The sequence below is a fragment of the Neoarius graeffei genome, chromosome 5 (genome assembly GCF_027579695.1).
Source record: "Neoarius graeffei isolate fNeoGra1 chromosome 5, fNeoGra1.pri, whole genome shotgun sequence".
Classification (NCBI taxonomy): Eukaryota; Metazoa; Chordata; class Actinopteri; order Siluriformes; family Ariidae; genus Neoarius; species Neoarius graeffei.
The window spans coordinates 104,205,783-104,230,344 of record NC_083573.1 but is presented as its reverse complement, the minus strand read 5'-3'; the positions used below and the strand labels follow the sequence as shown (position 1 = coordinate 104,230,344).

The 24,562-nt window shown below is 43.9% G+C and overlaps 1 protein-coding gene across 8 annotated transcripts in view; it reads left to right on the top strand.

Annotated features, from left to right (window-relative positions):
- Positions 1 to 24,562, top strand: part of ntng1a (netrin g1a) — a 386,861-nt gene that overhangs the window by 250,135 nt on the left and 112,164 nt on the right. For 5 of the 8 annotated variants that reach the window (XM_060922689.1, XM_060922688.1, XM_060922682.1 and 2 more), the window contains exon 3: positions 23,698 to 23,870. In XM_060922689.1, the coding sequence (XP_060778672.1) occupies positions 23,698 to 23,870 (173 nt within the window). Of the gene's footprint in view, positions 1 to 23,697; positions 23,875 to 24,562 lie in introns of all 8 variants that reach the window. The other 3 variants (XM_060922684.1, XM_060922685.1, XM_060922687.1) reach the window with 1 other exon arrangement.

Genomic DNA, 24,562 nt, shown 5'->3' with positions numbered 1-24,562 from the left:
CTATGACGTGGTGAAAGGGTAAAGGGGCAGGATACAATCAAGTGAGATTGGTGTGTAGTTTATTTCAGGCATTCGCCACATTTCAAAACAGGGATCAGAGAACAGGCAGACAGCACAACCAAAAGATAATCCACGATCAAGTACTGGGAAAACAGACATGGGTCAAAACCAGGGAACTTGGAACAAGGAACATGGGGATAAAACAAGGAAAAAAAGGCTCAGAATTAGTGGCCAAAAGCCATGATAAGATTTCACGAAGGAACTTGGATACATGAGGATATACAGTACATCAGCAAACTGTCTCATACAAAACCAGTGAGAACAATCAACACACATAAGGGCAATGATGATGTTCATCCTTTGGGGTCAAAGATGACTATGACTTCAATTTGGTGGGTGCAGGTTGTGGGTCCGGATGAGGCCAATCTGGGCTTTGAAGGCACACCCACATGCCAATGTTCCATGTGCCAAAGTTGAGTACCTTCACTATCTTTTTGTTGTATTTCGACCACAGAGTGAGATCCCTGCCAGCTGTGGTATGCTGCCAGGGTGAGGTGAAGCAGGCTATATTTGGGGCATCATTTCTAGCCTCTTCTTCCATGGAGGTGAGCAGAGCGAATCCTAAACAGGGCTGCTCAGACACCCAGGGGGCTGCCAAACTCCACTGCTGCTTCATTCCAGCAGAGAGCGAACCTATGCCCTGAGCTGCATGTGTGCAGGTTTGTGACTACAGCTTCCAGTGTTTCCACACCTGCTGCTTCATCACTTGCCCATCGCCACAGGACTTGAATTTGAATCTGAAGTCATGACTTGCACATGACTTGGATTACAGTGAAGGAAAGTTGTGCAGCTGTCAGCCTCACTCTCTCGTCCCAACCTAACTGGGTCCAGGGGCAAGACAGACTCAAGATCACTGGAGCTCGGTCAGGATGCAGCAGATGGCCAACAGTGTTCTACGTATTGCGCTGTGCCCTGATCGTGCTCCACAAATGCTTTGCTGGGTCTGACTTCCTGCCCGTTGAACCACCAGGTGGTGGTCTCCTCCGTGCAGTCTGCCGAGTTCAGTCTTCAGTCATAACCCTGACCAGGGGGAGCAAGGGGTTGCTAGTGCTTGCTTTGAGTATCACCCAAGGCTAGTGGAGGGAAAGAGATGCCTTACTCCTCCATTGCATGGCAGTTAAGGACAGCACTTCCCCACTGTCCTAACAATAAATCATCATTGACAGAGCAGGGAAGGGCGGAGACAAGTCTCAGAACAAAACAAAGCATACATGGATGCTGATAAAAACAAAACAAAGATTTGCATAGCCGCTTATCCTGTTCTACAGGGTCGCAGGCAAGCTGGAGCCTATCCACACCCTGGACAAGTCATCAGGTTATCACAGGGCTGACACAGAGAGAAACAGTCATTCACACCTACAGTCAATTTAGAGCCACCAATTAACCTAACCTGCATGTCTTTGGACCGTGGGGGAAACCGGAGCACCCGGAGGAAACCCACACAGACAACATGCAAATTCCACACAGAAAGGCCCTCGCCAGCTGCTGGGCTCAAACCCAGGACCTTCTTACTGTGAGGCGACAGCGCTAACCACTACACCACCGTGCCACCCTCATGTGGAAACAATGACTGTATAAAATATGGATGGGATGGCTCAAATGCCTTCTGTTCTGGAGAAACAAAGCCAAAATTGCTCTGCCATATTGTCAAATTTGGAACCAGAGTCTGCGCACTGGGGACAAGACTTGAGGTCAGGTACACCTACTTATTTGGAAGTCTCCCAGTACCAAGGCTTTCATTCACTTGATTCCCAAGTGCATACATGGTTTCTTATGATATAGTAAAATGTTTTAATAACTAATTTTCATGGGAAAATAAATACATGTTCCAGTTAAACATTGGAACCAGAAAGACAATTTAGATGAGAAAAGTAACATGGAAAATAGGCTGGTTTTTCATTGAAAGACACAGGGATGGGCTGGGCTACACATTATACTGCAGCCAGCCAGCAGGGGTGCTAGACCTGTGGTTCCTTCATTTGTTAGCGATGATGTGTGGAGCAGTACATGTGCTCATTATCTCACATTTTTATCCTAAGGGTTAAGGGTCTGTCTGAGACCCCGTCCACACGTAGCCGGGTATCTGCTAAATCGAAGATATTTTTCTACGTTTTGGCCTGTCATCCACATGAAAACACATCAAAAACGAATATTTAAAAAAACTCCGGGCAAAGTGAAGATTTTTGAAAACTCCGTGTATGCCTTTTCGTGTAGACAGAGATAACCGGAGTTTTGCGTTTTAGAACGTCACAATCTGCGCCAAAAAAATGACAACAAATCTGCCCTGACGTCAGACGTGCGACCTTTGTTTACTGCAGAAGCCAGATTAAGTTTATACTCCAAAATTGTGTTTAGAAGCAATTCTGTCTCCGAGTCTGTCCAGACGAACGAGCTTGGCGCCATGTTTTATGTTTAGGCGGAAGTGACGCCAACAGAGGGCTATTCTGATGTGATTAGGGGGTAGGATTTGGGGAAATAATGCCATCTACAGGTTTGGAATGCTTATGAATGTGATTGAAAATGCAGATGTTCGGTAATGTGTGGAAGGGATTTTTTTTCGAAGACGAGGTGGTGTGGCGGCACGGTGGTGTAGTGGTTAGCGCTGTCGCCTCACAGCAAGAAGGTCCGGGTTCGAGCCCCGTGGCCGGCGAGGGCCTTTCTGTGCGGAGTTTGCATGTTCTCCCCGTGTCCGCGTGGGTTTCCTCCGGGTGCTCCGGTTTCCCCCACAGTCCAAAGACATGCAGGTTAGGTTAACTGGTGACTCTAAATTGACCGTAGGTGTGAATGTGAGTGTGAATGGTTGTCTGTGTCTATGTGTCAGCCCTGTGATGACCTGGCGACTTGTCCAGGGTGTACCCCGCCTTTCGCCCGTAGTCAGCTGGGATAGGCTCCAGCTTGCCTGCGACCCTGTAGAACAGGATAAAGCGGCTACAGATAATGAGATGAGATGAGGTGGTGTGGATAAAACATTTTTATAAACGGAGGGGGGGAAAATGTTCGGTTTTAAAAATACCCGGCTACGTGTGTACATGGCCTGAAAGTCCAATCAGTGGCAGCTTCAGTATCAGTATCCCGAAGCCTTGACCACTGTCCCGACATTTCCCCTTAATCTGAGACGTTGTTCATCTCAAGGACTGATTTTTTTTCTCCCTGTGTAAACATTGATGGAAAGTTTGGACTTCCTCTCGAGGTTTCTTTCTCCTGTTTTGTTTATGAGGGACCTCAAGCTACATCAATATTTCTGTAACGCTGCTTTGTGAGAGTGTTTATTGCTAAAAGGGCTAAAACAAATAATAATGAACTGATTACTTACTCAAGTTGATACACACATGCTGCTGTAATGCATCTGTAGCCTGATAGTTGCAGTTAAGGACACAGGTTTCACAGACACTTACTATAGACCCCTTCGCATGTTTGTAAACAAACCGACCGTTGCCAGGATGCGCGCGCAGCCTGGACCCAGAAACAATGGCGCTGCCCATAGACCGGCATTATGAGCTGTCAGATTATGCCAAACAATTGTCATTACAAGATCGAGAATGTTACATAAATAAGTTAACTCTAACAAGTGGACATCGCCTACCGGATCCGTATTTAATTAAAGAGTGGACGGACGATGTTAGTAAGTTCCCTGGTATACAATGGCCAGATATATACTCGTACCTTATTGACCAGACTTCAGTGTACACCCACGAAAAACTTCGTGCCTACAAGTCTTTAGACGCATATGATTATGTTATGTGCAGGCATGTACAACTTGATTAACAATGGGACGTTCATATTCATTTTGTTTTAATCAAATTATGCCAGTGATGTGATGGCAATGTGGCTTTAGCTACAACAGCAAATACCAACACTAAACAGCAATTTGCAGGAGGTGATGGCATGAAAGGAATGATAGTGTAAAGAGTGCAGCTAAGAGAAATCAGAGCTGCGTAAAAAGCGAGAGGCAGAGAGCAGAAATGAAACTGAACGGGGCGGGAGCTAGGTTAGAGCAGTCAACGTAAGTTGGCATTTAGAGTGAGGGCACACAATTTTACCTTTCCATCCTTGCTTTAAAATTGTGATTTTCGGCAGACACAAATAATGATGGCACAAAATCTGGACTGCTTGAGTCAAGCGAGACCTCTCCTACAAACAAAACTGCATGCAAAGCTGAGTTAACATGCTAACAATATTCATTACATTGTGTAACTATGACCAGCTAATCAGACAAACGTTACCAAAGTATTTTGCTACATCAATAAACGAAGACTAGAAAGAATAAAAAAGAAAGATTTAATAAATAGCCTGATCTTACCTGTGATGAAGTGGGCGCTGCATTTTTGATGGTGCTTTCATCCCAGTCTACACGTTTGATGGCTTGTAGTCATAGACGTTGGCGATTTTTTCGGAATGGGTGAGATCCTGCTGGAATTCTGAACATTTTAACCCCATCACTGCTACGATTCTGACACCCGACAACACAACAACTCGGCATTTCTGAGTCTTTTGTGGGTCCAGGCTGCGCGCGCAATTTCCGCTTACGTATGAATGACGTTTACTGCGAAGGGGTCTATAGACCCTTTTCAGTCACGTGACCTTCGTAAACGCGACCACCATTTTGGACATGTAGCGGACTTCAGCTCGAATTGGTTTGAATGCGAGGAAAGCGACAAACGGAGAACATACAAGAAAAAGGAGCGAGATGCAGAAAATACCTTCGCTATCCAGCGACGTAGGGCATTTACAGGGCAAGCAGAGGGAGAAATAACAACAGTAATGACACATTAGCAACGCCGTACAGAAATAACGGTTTATGGCACAGACCCTTTCGGTTCTCGCTCATCTAGCTGCTACAATGACTGCTTAGACTGCAACAATAATACCTAACACACATTTAAGTATCCGTTGTAAAGACGTGAAACTCGTCGAGTGACGAGTGTGTTCATTGATAAGCTAACACAATCTAAAAGTAGACATACCATCACACTGCCCTGGCGCTGTGTACAGTTTCCCTTCTATGGTTTGTGCACTCACTATTTGCCATAACTTTCTCCAACCGTTGTGACAGATTACAGGGAACGGCCTGGATTTAAGAGACAAATACATGTTCCTCTTGTTTTGAACACTTATTTGTAGGCAGTGCTTAATTTGTAAAGTGGGAGGTCCCGGAGCGCACAGGATGAGCGGCTCTGGTGCGGAAAAAAAAGAGGGGGGGAGGGGGGCGCGGTGCTGCGCTGTGCTTCTGGGCATGTTTTGTAATAACACTGCAAATTAAGTTCATCTGCAGATATTTTGTGGATGTCGTTTCATGAGAGAAATCACCAACAAGACAGATATCAAAATCAGACATTAACACTAAATAAACTTGCATTTTTTTATTTAATTATTTGTTTTTTTTTTTGTTACATAGTCAAAAGAGGTGTCGGATCACCGGATCCAGTGTAAATAGCTGCCGGAGCCAACGCCCGAGGTTCCGGAGCGCGCTCCGGCTTGCTCCCCCTCAAATTAAGCGCTGTTTGTAGGACACTGCCTCTGATCTGTCCTACAGTCTACCAACAGCAAAGGAACACAACGCTAGCTAATGTCGTTAGCTAATAGCTACTACAGAAGAACAAAGAGGTTACAATGGGTTATTTTAGCCTATTTGGTTACGTGTTGGGCACGTTACTTTCAAAAAGTAATTAGTTATAGTTACTAGTTACTTTTCCCAAAAAGTAACTGAGTTAGTAACGGAGTTACTTTGTCATAAAAGTAACTAATTACCAGAGAAAGTAATTATTCCGTTACATTTTGTTCCCCCTCAAAAAAAATCAAATTCAATTAGTGTAATCATAATAAAAGTGAATGTTAAATGTGTTTAATGACTGAAATGGACACTTAACAGAACCAATTAGTAATGTTATCTACACTATATTAATATTTTTGTGGGACAATGTGAGATAAGACATCTATCAAATGTAATATATTTTTGTAGTTATTAAAATTAAGTTACTAATTACTGGCCACTGACGAGGACAAACGCTTTGTTCCTCGACATAATGTGCATTGCATGTAAACACTCTTGCCTTTTATTTCAAGTAATGAAAAGTAATGGCTGTATTTCCAATGTGAAAGTGCAGTGCTGGGCTGACCGCTCGCCATCGCTGGGTCTTCCGATTGAAAGAGCGCGCAGTCGTGCAGTAGGCGTGGCCTACCCACGTATGTTGTCCAAATCTACTCTGATTGGCTGACTGTGCCGTTGTCTCGTGTCTCCCCGCCCCACACGAAAGCAGAGTAAAGAAAGGCTGAACGAGCAGCGTGCCAGATGAGAACAGCTTTAATAAAGTAACGCATAGTATTTTATTGTAAGTAACGGGAACGGCGTTATAACGATGTAAAAAGTAATTAGTTAGATTACTCGTTACTAAAAAAAGTAACGCCGTTAGTAACGCCGTTTATTTGTAACGCCGTTATTCCCATCACTGTTGGTTACACACTCGCCGCCACAGAATGTTAACAGCAATGTAATGCCTTTTCTGGCTAATTTTATTCGTCTTACCTCCAACAAAGTGGTCACTACACAAGCGCTGGTATGCTGAGGGCTGCCGATCTTTCCTGTTAATGGTCGCTATCCATCTTCTCCGTCGGGATCCGATAAAATGATAACCCTTGCCTTGTTTGTTGATGGTTACTACATCCAGGTGCACAACAATATAGTGGCATGATGGAAGTCTTGCTGAAAATAAACACTTTCTTTGCTGCCGTTCCTCAATGCTGGCTGTGGTAAACTACTGGTAGTACACGTCCAAAATGGCGGCCGCGTTTGTCGTGACGTCACGTGAAAAGGGTCCATAGAGTGGACCTGGTGTACCTAATAAAGTGGCAGCTGAGTGTATATAGTCGGGAGGGGTTTTGTGAGCTCTTTATAATGGTGCTCTTTACTCTGCTCTAAATCACTGGAGAACACACGGCCTTGTTAACACTCACTACAATCGGGGTTCTGTTTCAATTTGCTGCTATGTAATGTGTGTGTGTGTGTGTGTGCGTGCACACAAACATGGGTGTTTTTCCCCTCCATTACCTCCTGCTCATTTGCTAGATGAGGATTTTTTTTATCTGCTGACTTGAGCAAAACATTTATGCAGTGAGCTGATCTGCTGCGTTACAGTAACACCTGCACATTTTCATTACATTTAATTGCCTGAGTGTTTTAGCATGCACTGAGGACCAAGCTGCTCTCTCTACACTGCGGTCTGGTTAGATCAGCAAGCCTGTGTGTGTGTGTGTGTGTGTGTGCTGAGCTTAGTCAGTACTGCTCGATCTCAATTTAACTATTATTTAACTAAACTGAGACAGAGATGATCTGAGAGATTAGCTGAGAAGAAAAAAAAAGTGAGATGAGCTGAGAGAGAGACGAGATGAGAGAGAGACAAACTGAGATGGAGATGAACTGAGAGAGATGAATGAAGAGACAGACAAAGTGAGAGATGAGCTGAGAGACAGACTGACACACAGACAGACAGACAGAGAAAGAGACAGACAGAGAGACTCAGACCCGGCGGCAGAAGCGCTGGCTGGGGGTGGGCACGCATCGGCAAACCCAATTTTACTAGGGGGGTCCGGGGGCATGCTCGCCCGGAAGAAATTTTTGAAAAAAAAAACCACTCTAAAATGGTGTATTATGAGCTCTTCAGACACCCTGTTCCACTGCTATATATCGTCCGTCACTGAGCGCATTTGCAGGGAATATTCCGTTTCATACGGAATATTGGCAGTATTCCGTTTGCGCACGAGTCATGTTGTAAACTCGTTCCGAATACCCAACACTGAATGCGCAAACGGATGATTGTGATCAGTGTTGACAGCAAATTAAGATTGATATTTACAATTAAGAGTGCGCAACAGAAGATTACATCACACTCATACCCCCGTGCCACACTCATCCTCCCTGCACAAAGCCTAACTGCAGTCACTGAATCCCTTCTCAGTGAAACCGTGCGCATTAAAAGTTTTATGTCTCAAATCTAGTTTTGTGAAGCATGACAACGTTAATCTTTAATACAGATGTGTTTTGTAGGTTAACTGAAACGTCAAAACCAGTTTCTTCCCTCCAGTGCTTAGTTTGCAAATCAAACGCCAAGTGCATGACAGCGCAGGGCTGACGAGATGGGCGCAGGCCGAAACGTTAAGAAAACAGTGTGTCATGTATAACTATTTTGTAGCCCATACAGTAGGCTTACTATAGGCAAGGCAAGTTTATTTATATAGCACATTTCATACACAGTGGCAGTTCAATGTGCTTTACAGAAGTAAAAGCAAAACAGTAAACAACAGAGAATAAAATTACATAAGAAATATAATAAGAATTAAACAATAGTAGAAATAAAATAATAAAATGAAGTAGAAGTTCAAATGGGGGGGAAAAAAAACCAGCAGAATAAAATAGAATAAAAGTTAAGTAAAATTTGAAACATGCAGAGACTGTAAAAGTACAGATTATAAAACATGTAAAGAAGACAATATTAATTATTTAACAGAAAGCATCTGAAAACAGCTTGGTCTTTAACCTAGATTTGAAGCTGCCAACAGCAGGAGCATTTTTAATGTCCTCTGGCAGTTGGTTCCATCTCTGTACTGCATAGTAGCTAAAAGCTGCTTCACCACACTTTGTTTTAACAACTGGTTTTAATAGTAAATTTTTCTGTTTTGATCTGGTAGATCTGATTGGGTTAGGCCGCTGCAACATATCAGAGAGGTAATTGTGCCCTGTACCATTTAGAGATTTGTACACCAGCAGCAATGCTTTAAAGTCAATTCTGTAGCTTACTGGAAGCCAGTGAAGGGACCTTAGAATTGGAATAATGTGCTCTGTTCTTTTTGTTCGTGTGAGAACCCTAGCCGCTGCATTTTGCACCAGCTGAAGTCGTTTGATGGTCTTTTTTGGCAGGCCTGTGAAAAGGCCATTGCAGTAATCAACCCTACTAGAGATGAAGGCATGTATCAGTTTTTCCAGATCATTTTTTGACATAAGTCCTCTTAGTTTGGAAATGTTTTTTAGGTGATAAAAATCACCTAAATCACCTATAATCAACAACTCAAGTATAACTATTATGTAGTGATTAAAAATTCAAGCTCACCCTCAGTAAAGCGGTAGGCGACGATGTGCAGCTGCGTGGAATCTTCGCAAGACAGCGTCGCTCCACTCCTCCCTGAACTTTTTTTTGTTAAGTCCTTAACAAAGGGAAAGGGAGTGGAAAAGGAGTTCTCGCAGAGAGCAGTGCTTGCGCCCAAAGCCAGAGCGTGTTTCCATTTCTGTTTAACCAAACCATTTCCGTTTAACCCGGATCATTACGAAATAACCAATCAGATGATTACAAATAGTTTTAACACATTTTAAATTAAGGACTTTTTCTTGAATATTATGCCCTTTTTAAAAAAAAAAAAAAAAAAAAGAAAAACGTTTAATTGTAGTAGCCTGCGATGTATTTATTTATTTATTTATTTATTTATTTATTTTAAATATTGTGTTAAGCTGTTGGCCCTAGCCTATGACAGGGTGGGCGGGCCCACACTAGGGCGGGCCCACATGCCTAAATGGGCGGGCCCGGCCCTCAAAGGCCCGCTCATTGCGCTGGGCCCGCATAGACAGAGAGACAGACAGACAGAGAGAGACACACAGACAGACAGACAGACAGACAGACAGACATACAGACAGACAGAGAGAAGGAGACAGACAGATGCACAGAGACAGAAATACAGACAGACAGACATACAGACAATCACATAGAGAGACACACAGACAGACAGAGAGAGACATGCAGACAGAGTCACAGTCAGCGAGACACAGACAGACAGAGAGATATACAGACAGGCAGAGAGACCCAGATGCAGAGAGAGAGAGACAGACAGACAGACAGAGAGAGAGACAGGCACATAGACAGACAGACACATAGGCAGACAGACCAACAGAGACATAGACAGAAAGAGAGACATGGACAGACCAAGAGACAGACAGAGACATGGATAGACTGAGAGAAACAGACAGAGAAACAGACAGACAGACCATTTATATGTTAATTTCATAACATTAATCCATTTATATGATGCTACCTTGAAGATCCAAACCTCCTTCACTGGTACGGAGAGTTTTATTCACTACTTTTTTATTTGTTCACCTTGAATGTACTGCCTTCTATGAACCTGTTTCTCTGAACATTTTTCTTCAAATTCTTTCAACAATGAGGTGTTCCTTTCTTCAGTCCATCTTCAGATTCCTTTAATGATCAGCGAGCCTCCTATTGGTCCATCCTGAATAAATCTATTAATGCAGACGTCACACACTCGCTCAAGGCCATGACCAAGGAGGACTCAGTCTCCAAGCACAGCACCAGTTTCTACACAAAACACATAACTCTCCTGTCTTTCAAGGAGGATTTTAAACTTTTTCTCCTCAATCCGAGCAGCACTGATCTTCATTGTCACCACATTAAGGTGCCTGAGTGACTGGAACACATGGCCTCGTGGGTAATTTCTGTGAATTCATCCTGCAACCTCTGAAGAAGAGTCTCAGTCCTGCCCAAGGCTATGTGTCTCATTGAAACAAGAGACAAACAAAATGTGCATTCATAATAGGCGTCTTCTCTAAAGGAGGGAAAAACACAGCGGAGAAGAATACGAGGACAGAGAAAAGTACGAGTGTGACTAAGCCTCTGTAGTGTCTTCTCCGTAGCCATGTTGTGTCTCACACAGTCGCTTCAGGTTTTATAGATTTCATGTCTATTTTGTCTTTATTTGAGCGATGATCAGCTGTTCAGTTAGAAATAAAGCCCTGGATCTCTTTCCATTATGGGTACTAATGGGTAATGTGAGGATTACATTAGGAGTAACACACACTGAGAAGAATAACACTTTAACACGTTTTTAACACATCTTTCATTACAGTCTTGTTGAATTCTGGATTGTGATTGGAGTACCATTAGTTCCTACTAGTGCCAGTAAAGCACAGGTACACTACCGTTCAAAAGTTTGGGGTCACTTTGAAATGTCCTTATTTTTGAAAGAAAAGCACTGTTCTTTTCAATGAAGATCACTTTAAACTAATCAGAAATCCACTCTATACATTGCTAATGTGGTAAATGACTATTCTAGCTGCAAATGTCTGGTTTTTGGTGCAATATCTCCATAGGTGTATAGAGGCCCATTTCCAGCAACTCTCACTCCAGTGTTCTAATGGTACAATGTGTTTGCTCATTGCCTCAGAAGGCTAATGGATGATTAGAAAACCCTTGTACAATCATGTTAGCACAGCTGAAAACAGTTGAGCTCTTTAGAGAAGCTATAAAACTGACCTTCCTTTGAGCAGATTGAGTTTCTGGAGCATCACATTTGTGGGGTCGATTAAATGCTCAGAATGGCCAGAAAAACGTCTTGACTATATTTTCTATTCATTTTACAACTTCTCATCTCATCTCATTATCTCTAGCCGCTTTATCCTGTTCTACAGGGTCGCAGGCAAGCTGGAGCCTATCCCAGCTGACTACGGGCGAAAGGCGGGGTACACCCTGGACAAGTCACCAGGTCATCACAGGGCTGACACATAGACACAGACAACCATTCACACTCACATTCACACCTACGCTCAATTTAGAGTCACCAGTTAACCTAACCTGCATGTCTTTGGGGGAAACCGGAGCACCCAGAGGAAACCCACGCGGACACGGGGAGAATATGCAAACTCCGCACAGAAAGGCCCTCGCCGGCCACGGGGCTCGAACTCAGACCTTCTTGCTGTGAGGCGACAGCGCTAACCACTACACCACCATGCCGCCCCATTTTACAACTTATGGTGGTAAATAAAAGTGTGACTTTTCATGGAAAACGCAAAATTGTCTGGGTGACCCCAAACTTTTGAACGGTAGTGCACTTTCTCTCCCCTAAAAATTAATCTAAGACTGCGTTATTTGGTACTGGACCGCTTGATAATGAAAAAAAGGCCAGTTTAATGGTGCCAAAACTTATGGTATGGTAGCTAGCATGTAAAGCATACAATCAAACTGATGTGTCTAAAAATACTAATTAAATAAATTGTGCATTGAATTCTTACACTTCTTATCCCTATCAATAACCTAAAAACAGGTGAACTGCTCGGCCCTCTGATGGCTCCACCCCCTAATTGCTCCACCCTCTAATTTCTCCGCCCATTTCTCTTACAATCCAGGGTGCCATTGTAGAATATCTCACATTTTACGCACATTGTCTGCATTAATTAGTTTGCTACAAATCAGTGTGAATACACTCCCAGTGTGTGTGTGTGTGTGTGTGTGTGTGTGTGTGAGCTCTTGAAACAGGTAAACAGGGTTAGCCTTGTCAAACTGCTACCCAGGTTAAAGCCAAAGGACGCTAGAGCCGAATCATCAGAGCATCTGAGAGTTAACATGGACAGGAAGTGATGACCAAATAAGGGCAATAAAAACTCAAGGCTAAAGGATGGAGGCGGGAGTGTTTACATGCTCGTGTGGTTTTTATCACAGTAATATCGAATTACTTTGTGTAATTGGGACGTGTGTGTCTGAGTTTCCTGTAGCATTGTGTGTGATTTAGATCGAACATTCCTCAAGGTTATTACAGTGACATGGGGCATCTGACAGGCGTCTGTTTGAAACAGGAAGTAGAGTGTGTGTGTGTGTGTGTGTGTTTGGGGGTTCATGATGTATACCAAAGACAGTGAAAAGGACAAGGCCCTGTGGATAATGAGATGTAAATGAGGCTGTGTGGATAATAATGGGCTGCCGTTTATGCATCACGCGTACACCAGTGTGTGTGTGTGTGTGTGTGTGTGTGTGTGCATGTTTTTACATACTACTGAGGACCAAATGTCCCCACAAGCATAGTAAAAGCTGACAATTCCAACCTTGTGGGGACATTTGGATGGTCCTCCCAAGGAAATTGTTGTTTTCTAAGAAAAAAAGAGAGACAAAAAGTTTCCTTTTCATTACTGAGGTCAGGGTTTAGGTGCAGGTACAGCATGAGTGAGACAAGCGTGTGGATGTGTGTATATCTGTTGCCCAGGAGTTGGGCATCTGTCGGTCTGTACGTCTCTCTCTCTCTCTCTCTCTCTCTCTCTCTCTCTCTCTCTCTGTGTCTCTCAGGAAAAAAAGGACAGAAAAGTCCAATTAGGTGTCCTCTCACCACACACACATGCTCCCACACACCTGTACTCCCAGCAGTCCACATGTCCCGTGGACACATGTCGCACATCGAGTCCATTGTAGAGAAGCATTGCCCTTTCGGTCAGGTAGATGAGACACTTGACCACATTTTTCTGAGGTACAATAGACTTAGTGGGTTTTTTGAGGTACTGGGAGAATGTTGTGGAGGCTTTAGGGAGGCACTTACCGATGAACTCTTTGTATTTGGACCAAAGTTCAATGACAACCAAAGGAAGAGGAAGTGTGTATTGAATTTTATTTTTGTTCAGACAAAAATGGGCATCTGGTTGTTGAGGAGAACTAAGGTGAAGGGTCAACAGATCCCAAACGCATGATGAAACCCCCAGTGCCAATACATCTCATAATTGAACATCTCATTATCTGTAGCCGCTTTATCCTGTTCTACAGGGTCGCAGGCAAGCTGGAGCCTATCCCAGCTGACTACGGGTGAAAGGCGGGGTACACCCTGGACAAGTCGCCAGGTCATCACAGGGCTGACACATAGACACAGACAACCATTCACACTCACATTCACACCTACGCTCAATTTAGAGTCACCAGTTAACCTAACCTGCATGTCTTTGGACTGTGGGGGAAACCGGAGCACCCGGAGGAAACCCACGCGGACACTGGGAGAACATGCAAACTCCGCACAGAAAGGCCTTTGCCGGCCACGGGGCTCGAACCCAGACCTTCTTGCTGTGAGGCGACAGTGCTAACCACTATACCACCGTGCCACCCATAATTGAACATGCTTATTTTAAGATGACTCATCCATCCATCCATCCATCCATTTTCTACTGATTATCTGATCTGAGTTGCAGAGCCAGCAGTCTCAGAAGTGATGCCCAGACCTCTCTCTCCCCAGCTAACTCATCCAGCTCCTCCAAGGGATGCCAAAGCATTCCCAAGACAGCTGAGAAATATAATCCCTCCAGCATGTCCTGGGTTTGCCCCAGGGTCTCCTTCTGGGTGACATGTCCAAAATACTTCCCATGGGAGGCATCCAGGAGGCCTTTGTGATGGACAGACTGTGCCTCACACAGAAGCCCAATTACAGAGCACCACTCAGGTTCAGATTGGGTAGGCCATTCCTCCCAATCACACCCTTCCAGGTTTCACTGTCATTGCCCATGTAAGTGTTAAAATCCCCTAGCAGAATGACAGAGTCACCCAAAGGGGTGCCTTCCAGCACCCCATGCAAGGCCTCCAAGAAGGCCAAATACTCTGACCTAGTTTTTGGTGCATAAGCACAGACAGCAGTCAGCACATGTGTCCTAACTTGAAGCCTCAGGGAGGCAACTCTCTCATCCACTCCAACGTACTGGCACTGAAACTGGGGGCTATGAGAAAATCCACACCTGTTTGCCACCTCTCACCAAGGGCAACTCCAGAATAAACTCTCTCCAGTAGGTTGGTTTCAGAGCTCGTACTGTGTATTCAGGTGACCCTGACTATATCTAGCTGGTACCTCTCTACCTCCCGCACCAGCTCAGGCTCTTTTCCTGCCATATTGGTTATGTTCCATGTTCCAAAAGCTAGTTTTGTCAGTTGGGGATTGGACAGTTGTCTGTCTGCCTGCCAAGGCACTCAACTTGTACTGCCGTCCAAACCACATTGCATCAGACCCTTATGGTTCCTCCTGCTGGTGGTAAGCCAACAGGAAGAAGATGACTGCCTTTCTGCCTCTATATCATCTCTGTCTGTCTGTCTCTCTCTCTGTTTCTGTTGGTGGCACGGTGGTGTAGTGGTGTTGCCTCATGGCAAGAAGATTCTGGATTCAAGCCCAGTAGCTTGACTGTGTTGAGTTTGCATGTTCTCCCTGTGTCTGCATGGGTTTCCTCTGGGTGCTCCAGTTTCCCCCACAGTTCAAAAGACATGTGAGTTAAAGGGCATATCATGGGTAAATTCAGGAGCAAGATCAATGTAATTCTCCTATTTTATATTAAACTTTGGTCAAATATCTGTCACATTTTGCATTTTGTGCAATTTTTTTACCTTGCACAATACAAGAAAAATTCAGTTGAAATCAAGCCACTTGAGGCGAATTGGTCTGCCTCTGAAAAAACTTGGTATTTGGATTTCCTGGGAAGCATTGATTTTCGTGAAGTCATCTGCAGGACGCCTCCCTCTGAATCCTACGTAAGCGCTGGTTTGTTTATGAGAAAACGACCTGGTGGTTTTCTACAAATTTCTTCAACATTATGGCGTAATTATTAAAATGGTTAACAGATGTATTGTAGGAGGGTGTAGCAACACCAAACATGATGATGGGATTAGTACTCATTGTTTTCCAAAAGACCGGACAATGAGAGAGAAATGGGAGCTCTTGGTCTACACAGGCTGTGTACTGAAACTGTGCAAAGCTCGCGCAGCCTGCTCACACTTCCGCGGATAATGTCACAAATCTGGCTCCAGACTCCCTTGGGATTTTTCTAGATGCATTTTGTTATTTGATTTTTTTCTGCTGTAGACAGATGGCCTTGTGCAAAATTACCCTTCTGGATGAGTGTGTAAAGGGACATACTTTCATATTAAAAAAAAAAAAACTGAAATTGGTCCAGAATATGCCCTTTAAGTACAATGGGGCCACTATAATTGGTGCAAGCTGTCGTGGTTTCCCAGCCATAAAGTTTGTACATATATATCTCACTAGGGTAAAGCTAATAATGGGAGCTCTGCCTAAAAGCAGAGCTCCCATCTGTTTCTGGGTCATAGAATCTTCTTATATCATGGCCAGCCTCTTTTGTTTTATAGCTTTACCGGCTAACACTGGCCACAAGGCGGTGTGTATGACTGGTAATTACTAACACTGGCCACTAGGTGGTGTGTATGACTGGTAATTACTAACACTGGTATGGTGGCAGGCACGCACAGGACCGAAACCATCAGAAAACAACTTGGTGGGTTTCTTTATGTATCCACACTCTATGCCTATGGGGCTCCACTTGTGTGGGCCGAGGAGCTCTGCTAATAAAATTAAATTCTCAAAAAGAAAAAAAAAGGACAGAAAAGTCCAATTAGGCCCCCTCTCACCACACACACATCTGTACTCCCAGCAGCCCATGTATCCCACAGACACATGTCACACATCCCACTGTAGGGAAGGGTTGCCCTATCATGCAGAGGAGACACTCAACCATCTTTTCTTGAGGTGCAATAGACTTAGTGGGCTTTATCAGGTACTGGGAGAATGTTCTAGAGGCTTTGGGGGGGGCACTTACCGATGAACTCTTCGTATTTGGATCAAGTAGAACTACAACCAAAGGAAAAGGAAGTGTGTACTGAATTTTATTTTTGCTCAGGCAAAAATGAGCATCTGGTTGCCGATGAGAACTAAGATGAAGGGGGAAGGGTCAACAGATCCCAAACTCACAATGAAAGCCCTGGTGGCAACACGTCTCTGAAGTAAACATGCTTATTTTACGATGACTCATAACTTGTGTAAATTTTCTGAGGTTTGGGGGCAAGCTGGTGTTTAATGTGTTTTAAATCATGAAGAGGAGTTGGTTTGAAATTTTAGTGCCTTTAGTGCTCTCCTCTGCACATACATCCGTAAGTGCCTGCACCATGACATAGGCCCATCGGTATTTTATCACTTATGTCTAAAATCGCTGAGAAATGCGTGGCTGAACGACTGACCACTCATCCCAGCAATAGTCCTTATTCACTGCATCCAATGCAATTCTGCTTCCGAGCCAATCATTCCATGGAGACAACAAACTGCTTCTTTGTGGAAAATATCAAACTAAGAATGAACAAAGGAGGCATTGTCAGAGCTGTATTTTTAGATCTTAAGAAAGCCTTTGATACTGTTCATCATCAAATACTCATTCATAAACTTAAACTAGAGCAGCAGCTACAATTATCGACACCTTAACGATCTTTTGGCCATTGCAAAAGTACAACCCCGATTCCAAAAAAGTTGGGACAAAGTACAAATTGTAAATAAAAACGGAATGCAATAATTTACAAATCTCAAAACCTGATATTGTATTCACAATAGAACATAGACAACATATCAAATGTCGAAAGTGAGACATTTTGAAATTTCATGCCAAATATTGGCTCATTTGAAATTTCATGACGGCAACACATCTCAAAAAAGTTGGGACAGGGGCAATAAGAGGCTGGAAAAGTTAAAGGTACAAAAAAGGAACAGCTGGAGGACCAAATTGCAACTCATTAGGTCAATTGGCAATAGGTCATTAACATGACTGGGTATAAAAAGAGCATCTTGGAGTGGCAGCGGCTCTCGGAAGTAAAGATGGGAAGAGGATCACCAATCCCCCTAATTCTGCGCCGACAAATAGTGGAGCAATATCAGAAAGGAGTTCGACAGTGTAAAATTGCAAAGAGTTTGAACATATCATCATCTACAGTGCATAATATCATCAAAAGATTCAGAGAGTCTGGAAGAATCTCTGTGTGTAAGCGTCAAGGCCGGAAAACCATACTGGGTGCCCGTGATCTTCGGGCCCTTAGACGGCACTGCATCACATACAGGCATGCTTCTGTATTGGAAATCACAAAATGGGCTCAGGAATATTTCCAGAGAACATTATCTGTGAACACAATTCACCGTGCCATCCGCCGTTGCCAGCTAAAACTCTATAGTTCAAAGAAGAAGCTGTATCTAAACACGATCCAGAAGCGCAGACGTCTTCTCTGGCCAAGGCTCATTTAAAATGGACTGTGGCAAAGTGGAAAACTGTTCTGTGGTCAGACGAATCAAAATTTGAAGTTCTTTATGGAAATCAGGGACGCCGTGTCATTCGGACTAAAGAGGAGAAGGACGACCCGAGTTGTTATCAGCGCTCAGTTCAGAAGCCTGCATCTCCGATGGTATGGGGTTGCATTAGTGCATGTGGCATGGGCAGCTTACACATCTGGAAAGACACCATCAATGCTGAAAGGTATATCCAGGTTCTAGAGCAACATATGCTCCCATCCAGACGACGTCTCTTTCAGGGAAGACTTTGCATTTTCCAACATGACAATGCCAAACCACACACTGCATCAATTACAGCATCATGGCTGCGTAGAAGAAGGGTCCGGGTACTGAACTGGCCAGCCTGCAGTCCAGATCTTTCACCCATAGAAAACATTTGGTGCATCATAAAACGGAAGATACAACAAAAAAGACCTAAGACAGTTGAGCAACTAGAATCCTACATTAGACAAGAATGGGTTAACATTCCTATCCCTAAACTTGAGCAACTTGTCTCCTCAGTCCCCAGACGTTTACAGACTGTTGTAAAGAGAAAAGGGGATGTCTCACAGTGGGAAACATGGCCTTGTCCCAACTTTTTTTGAGATGTGTTGTTGACATGAAATTTAAAATCACCTAATTTTTCTCTTTAAATGATACATTTTCTCAGTTTAAACATTTGATATGTCATCTATGTTCTATTCTGAATAAAATATGGAATTTTGAAACTTCCACATCATTGCATTCCGTTTTTATTTACAATTTGTACTTTGTCCCAACTTTTTTGGAATCGGGGTTGTAGAAAAGACTTTCAATAAGTAAATTGTGCGGAGGAGAGCGGGGTGCAAACTGTGACAAAGCCAAAACATAAGACAGGAATCAGTGTCAAAGAACTAGTGAGGGTCGGGCGATCAGCAAACAACGTAGTGGAGGAAAGACAAAGAGCGTAAATGAGAAAGGGAAGAGCAAGAGTCAGAAAACGAGAGTCAGTCAGAAATAACAAGGCTTGGTATGAACTGTAAGGAGCAGAATGATACTTCGCACTGGAGTATTGTGAGCGAGTGGCTTAAATAGGGAGAGGTGATTAAAAAGATGAGTGTCAGCTGTAATCAGTAGTCTGGAGACAGAGAGCGCTGTTAGTCTTGTGGAGTGTAGTTCATAGTGTCCATGTTTGTAGTCTGAACGTTCTCTACAGGTTTACTGACACTCTCAAGGTTTCTTCCTGGTGTCGTCTGAGGGAGTTTTTCCTTGCCACCATCACCAGAGGCTAGCTCATTGGGGATAGATTAGGGATAAAATTAGCTCATGTTCCATCTATCCATCCATCCATTATCTGTAGCCACTTAACCTGTCCTACAGGGTCGCAGGCAAGCTGGAGCCTATCCCAGCTGACTACGGGCGAGAGGCGGGGTACACCCTGGACAAGTCGCCAGGTCATCACAGGGCTGATATAGAGACAAACAACCATTCACACCTACAGTCAATTTAGAGCACCAATTGACCTAACCTGCATGTCTTTGGCCTATGGGGGAAACCCACGTAGACAACATGCAAACTCCACACAGAAAGGCCCTCACCAGCCACTGGGCTCGAACCCAGGACCTTCTTGCTGTGAGGCAACAGTGTTAACCACTATACCACCATAGCTCATGTTTAAAGTCTTTAAATTTCAGTAAAGCTGCTTTGCGACAATGTCTATTGTTAAACGCTCTATAAAAATAAACTTGGCTTGGAGAAGGCTGATGAAACACTCACTCAAGCAGAGCCCCCATGACCCCGGGTAGGGTTACAGGACCAAGGCAAGGCAAAAGACGGTATATGGAGTGATGAAGTTGTTTAATTGTAAAGGAACCAAACGGGGCAGAACGATGGTGTAGTGGTTAGCACTGTCGCCTCACAGCAAGAAGGTCCAGGTTTGAGCCCCGTGGCCGGCGAGGGCCTTTCTGTGCGGAGTTTGCATGTTGTCCCCCATGTCCGCGTGGGTTTCCTCTGGGTGCTCCGGTTTCCCCCCACAATCCAAAGACATGCAGGTTAGGTTAACTGGTGACTCTAAATTGAGCGTAGGTGTGAATGTGAGTGTGAATGGTTGTCTGTGTCTATGTGTCAGCCCTGTGATGACCTGGCGACTTGTCCAGGGTGTACCCCGCCTTTCGCCCGTAGTCAGCTGGGCTAGGCTCCAGCTTGCCTGCGACCCTGTAGAACAGGATAAAGCGGCTACAGATAATGAGATGAGATGAGTTTGTGTTTTCTCGTTAAATCCTTTAAAAAAGCCAAAATTCAGATGTGGAATTTACTGTGACTTTGAAACCCAAACGGTTAATTTTCACCTCTCCTTTTCTTCTTTTGTACATTCGTTTGTAATTGTAGAGCGACCTTGAGTGTCAGAACATGAGTATAAATCAAGCCTAAGCGAACCCTGATCTGACAATCTCCACTAAACGTTTGAAGTCAGACGATGAATCATCATACAGCAGAGAGTTCTGCATTTCTGTTACTTTATCATGCATCACTGTTATTTTTTAATACTTTAACGTTATTAATCATATCAAGACTGCGTAATTTGTAACCTGATACACGTGAAATGTGCAGCGAGACCTGTTCACCTCCTCAGCTGGAAAATCGATGCTGGCATTTTTACGTGGAGCGCGAGGTGGGGGTTTAAACAGGCTGCTTTGGGGAAGGCTGATAGGAGATAAATGCTTGGTACGGTGTTTTAAAATCCCCACAGGCCTCAGCGAGCTATCAACGACTGAAGAGAAATCGCTGCTCTCACTGGCATCAGGTTTCACTTTGGCCTTTTATTTTCCAGCTGCAAGCTGAAATACGCAGGATATCCAAACCAGTGTCCAACTCTTCCTCACACACTTTATAGCTGAGGCTGTCTTTAAAGTCATATGATGGAAAGAATGGGAATAAACACGTGCGTTTTAGTTTCTAACCTTAAAAATAATCAAAATGCAACCTAGTGTGTGAAAAAGGCAAGGAGAAAATTGCTTTCAAGAAAATGTGATCGTCATTTCCTGTCTTGAGAAGTCATGGTGATGAATAGCACATGTGCTTAATTTTGCACGAGTCAGACCTCCGAGCCTGCGAACATGCATACAAGCTCAGAAATTTAACATCGGGGTACATCATGAGTTATCACCCAAAAACACACCAAAAGGTCAACGTTCTTTTGTTTCCCTTCCAATTTAAATTTCTCATCTCATTATCTCTAGCCGCTTTATCCTTCTACAGGGTTGCAGGCAAGCTGGAGCCTATCCCAGCTGACTACGGGCGAAAGGCGGGGTACACCCTGGACAAGTCGCCAGGTCATCACAGGGCTGACACATAGACGCAAACAACCATTCACACTCACATTCACACCTACGGTCAATTTAGAGTCACCAGTTAACCTAACCTGCATGTCTTTGGACTGTGGGGGAAACCGGAGCACCCGGAGGAAACCCACGCGGACACGGGGAGAACATGCAAACTCCACACAGAAAGGCCCTCGCCGGCCCCGGGGCTCGAACCCAGGACCTTCTTGCTGTGAGGCGACAGCGCTAACCACTACACCACCATGCCGCCCCAATTTAAATTTAAAACATTTTTTTCCAGATGAATCTACAATGATTGACAGTTGTGTAGATGCTATAAACTCTGATATGAATTCTAATCCCCGCCCCTTTCCTCCGATCTCACACTCGTGTTCTTTTCGCAATCAGACCTTCCACTTGATGAAACATGCGCTGACTTGGCGCTGACTGTTAAAGGAGAATGTTTTGAGCTCATTAAGGTCAAATAACATTTATCAGTGTAGCTAACCATAGCTGGGATTCCATTGATTACGATGTTACACAAAATACAAGTGACAAAAGACACAGTTACGAATAGTCTGTGTTTCCACTGAGCGATGTCATGCTATTAAGGGTGCGTGCCCACATAGCAGGGTTTTTTTCTCTGAACACCAGTTCATTCATCTCATCATCTCTAGCTGCTTTATCCTTCTACAGGGTCGCAGGCAAGCTGGAGCCTATCCCAGCTGACTACGGGCGAAAGGCGGGGTACACCCTGGACAAGTCGCCAGGTCATCACAGGGCTGACACATAGACAACCATTCACATTCACACCTACGGTCAATTTAGAGTCACCAGTTAACCTAACCTGCATGTCTTTGGACTGTGGGGGAAACCGGAGCACCCGGAGGAAACCCACGTGGGCAGAACATGCAAACTCCACACAGAAAGGCCCTCGCCGGCCACAGGGCTCGGACCCGGACCTTCTTGCTGTGAGGCGACAGCGCTAACCACTACACCACTATGCCGCCTGAACACCAGTTTTTCTTTTTACAATTGTTATCAATGAGAGTGTATGTCGCCACCTAGAGAAAAAAGAGAAGTACTGCATCCAGCATCTTTTTTCACAGCACTCTGCTGTTTTTGTCACCATTCCAAGCACTTCGAAGTGAAAATCTCTGAACTTTTCAGAAAGGTGCTGGTGTCGTCACTGCTGCTCCTTTTCAGCCAACCAATCATAAAGCAGTTAGACCGTTGACATGTTTCAAAATATTTTTGCCAGAGAAACAAAATCGTTGTGCAGCATGGGACAGGGGACCGCTTTTTTTTTACCAGAAAAAAAAAAACATAAAAAATAGTCTGTCAGATCTCAGAGACCTGATATTTGGCACGGGGTTTTGATCAGTCATGGAAGTGTTTAATTAAATGCGAAAAATGTGTTTCGATTTTGATTTTTGTGAAATATTGCTTTGTTGGATTGTCTGGGGAAGCCATGGCCTAATGGTTCAAGAAGCAGCTTTGTGACCAAAAGGTCACCAGTTTGATTCCCTGGACCAGCAGAAGTGTCCTTAAGCAAGGCACCGAACCCCTAACTGCTCCCCAGGCCGCTCTGGGTATATTGTATGTCGCTCTGGATAAGAGCATTCACTAAATGCCATTCATGTAATGTCTGAAAAACCACCTCGTGCAAGCGTATAAACTTCTTTGCAATAACTGAGAGATTTTTTTGAATTTGCGTCTTTCCATAACTTTTTTTGTTGTTGTTCACAATTTCAAATTGCTCATTAAGCAGGTTAATGGAAACACTGCAAGTGATGTAGTTAACACAAGACTTATAGATATATAGTTAACCTCAGTTCACTGGCTTTATTATGGATTTATACACTAAAAATTTCTCTCACATAATAAGGGAAGAAAGAGACAAATGGCTGAAAAGGTTCTAAATAAATAAATGGGTCTATGATGAAGTGTCAAATCTATTTTTTTTTTTAAATTTGAGACTTTAGATGCTGAAATAGGCCAAAATAGATCGACAAAACTTTTATTTAAAAAGGTTTGAATTAGGGGCGGCATGGTGGTGTAGTGGTTAGCGCTGTCGCCTCACAGCAAGAAGGTCCAGGTTCGAGCCCCAGGGCCGGCGAGGGCCTTTCTGTGCGGAGTTTGCATGTTCTCCCCGTGTCCGCGTGGGTTTCCTCCGGGTGCTCCAGTTTCCCCCACAGTCCAAAGACATGCAGGTTAGGTTAACTGGTGACTCTAAATTGACCGTAGGTGTGAATGTGAATGGTTGTCTGTGTCTATGTGTCAGCCCTGTGATGACCTGGCGACTTGTCCAGGGTGTACCCCGCCTTTCGCCCATAGTCAGCTGGGATAGGCTCCAGCTTGTCTGCGACCCTGATGAGGTTTGAATTAACAAAGGGTGCCAATACTTCTGAAATCGACTTCACAGTTTCTTCTCTCTCTCTCTCTGTCTCTCTAGGTGTAAGTGTAATCTGCATGCAAACAGCTGTGTGTTTGATAAAGAGAAGCTGAGCTGCGAGTGTGAGCACAACACCACGGGGCCCGACTGCGGACGCTGCAAGAGGAGCTACCAGGGCCGAGCCTGGAGCGCAGGGAGCTACCTGCCTATACCTAAAGGCACAGCTAATATCTGTGAGTACACACACACACACACACTGAGGTTAGGTTCACTGTCTTTGTGAAGACATTATTATTACTATAGAAAACTAATGTGATATTCTTCAAAAAAAATTTCAATAAAAAAAACTCCATCACTGTATGTGTGTGTGTGTGTGTGTACGTGCATGTCCCTGTCACACTGTCCTTCCTTTAACAACCCCCTCTTGTCTCCTCTCTAACTCCATTAGCCTACTTACAGCCCAGAGAAAGCAGTGCACAGTATATACCCACACACACACACAAAATAAAAACCACACACACACTCGATAATGATAAAGTGGAAAAATAACAATTACAGACACCATCGGCATCTCAATGTTGGTTTCTGAAAGATTTTTGTTCTGCTAAATTCTTACACAGTAACGCAAACAAATTCAATAACAAAACATTTAATAACAATTACAAAGGAAATTTCAACATTAATTATACATTTAAGTAATCTTTTTAATGAATAAAAATAGCACTTGTAAGATGAGTAATTTAATTAGAAACATCTGTTGTGGCAATACAAGCATCCTGATTGGCCCCTTTTCATTGTGTACCAAGGATTCTTCTATTTGGCCCCTTTTTATGATGTTCCAAGCATCCTGATGGGCCCCTTTTCATGGCATTCCAAAAATTCTGATTGGCCTCATTTTTGGCATTCCAAGCAGCCTGACTGGCCC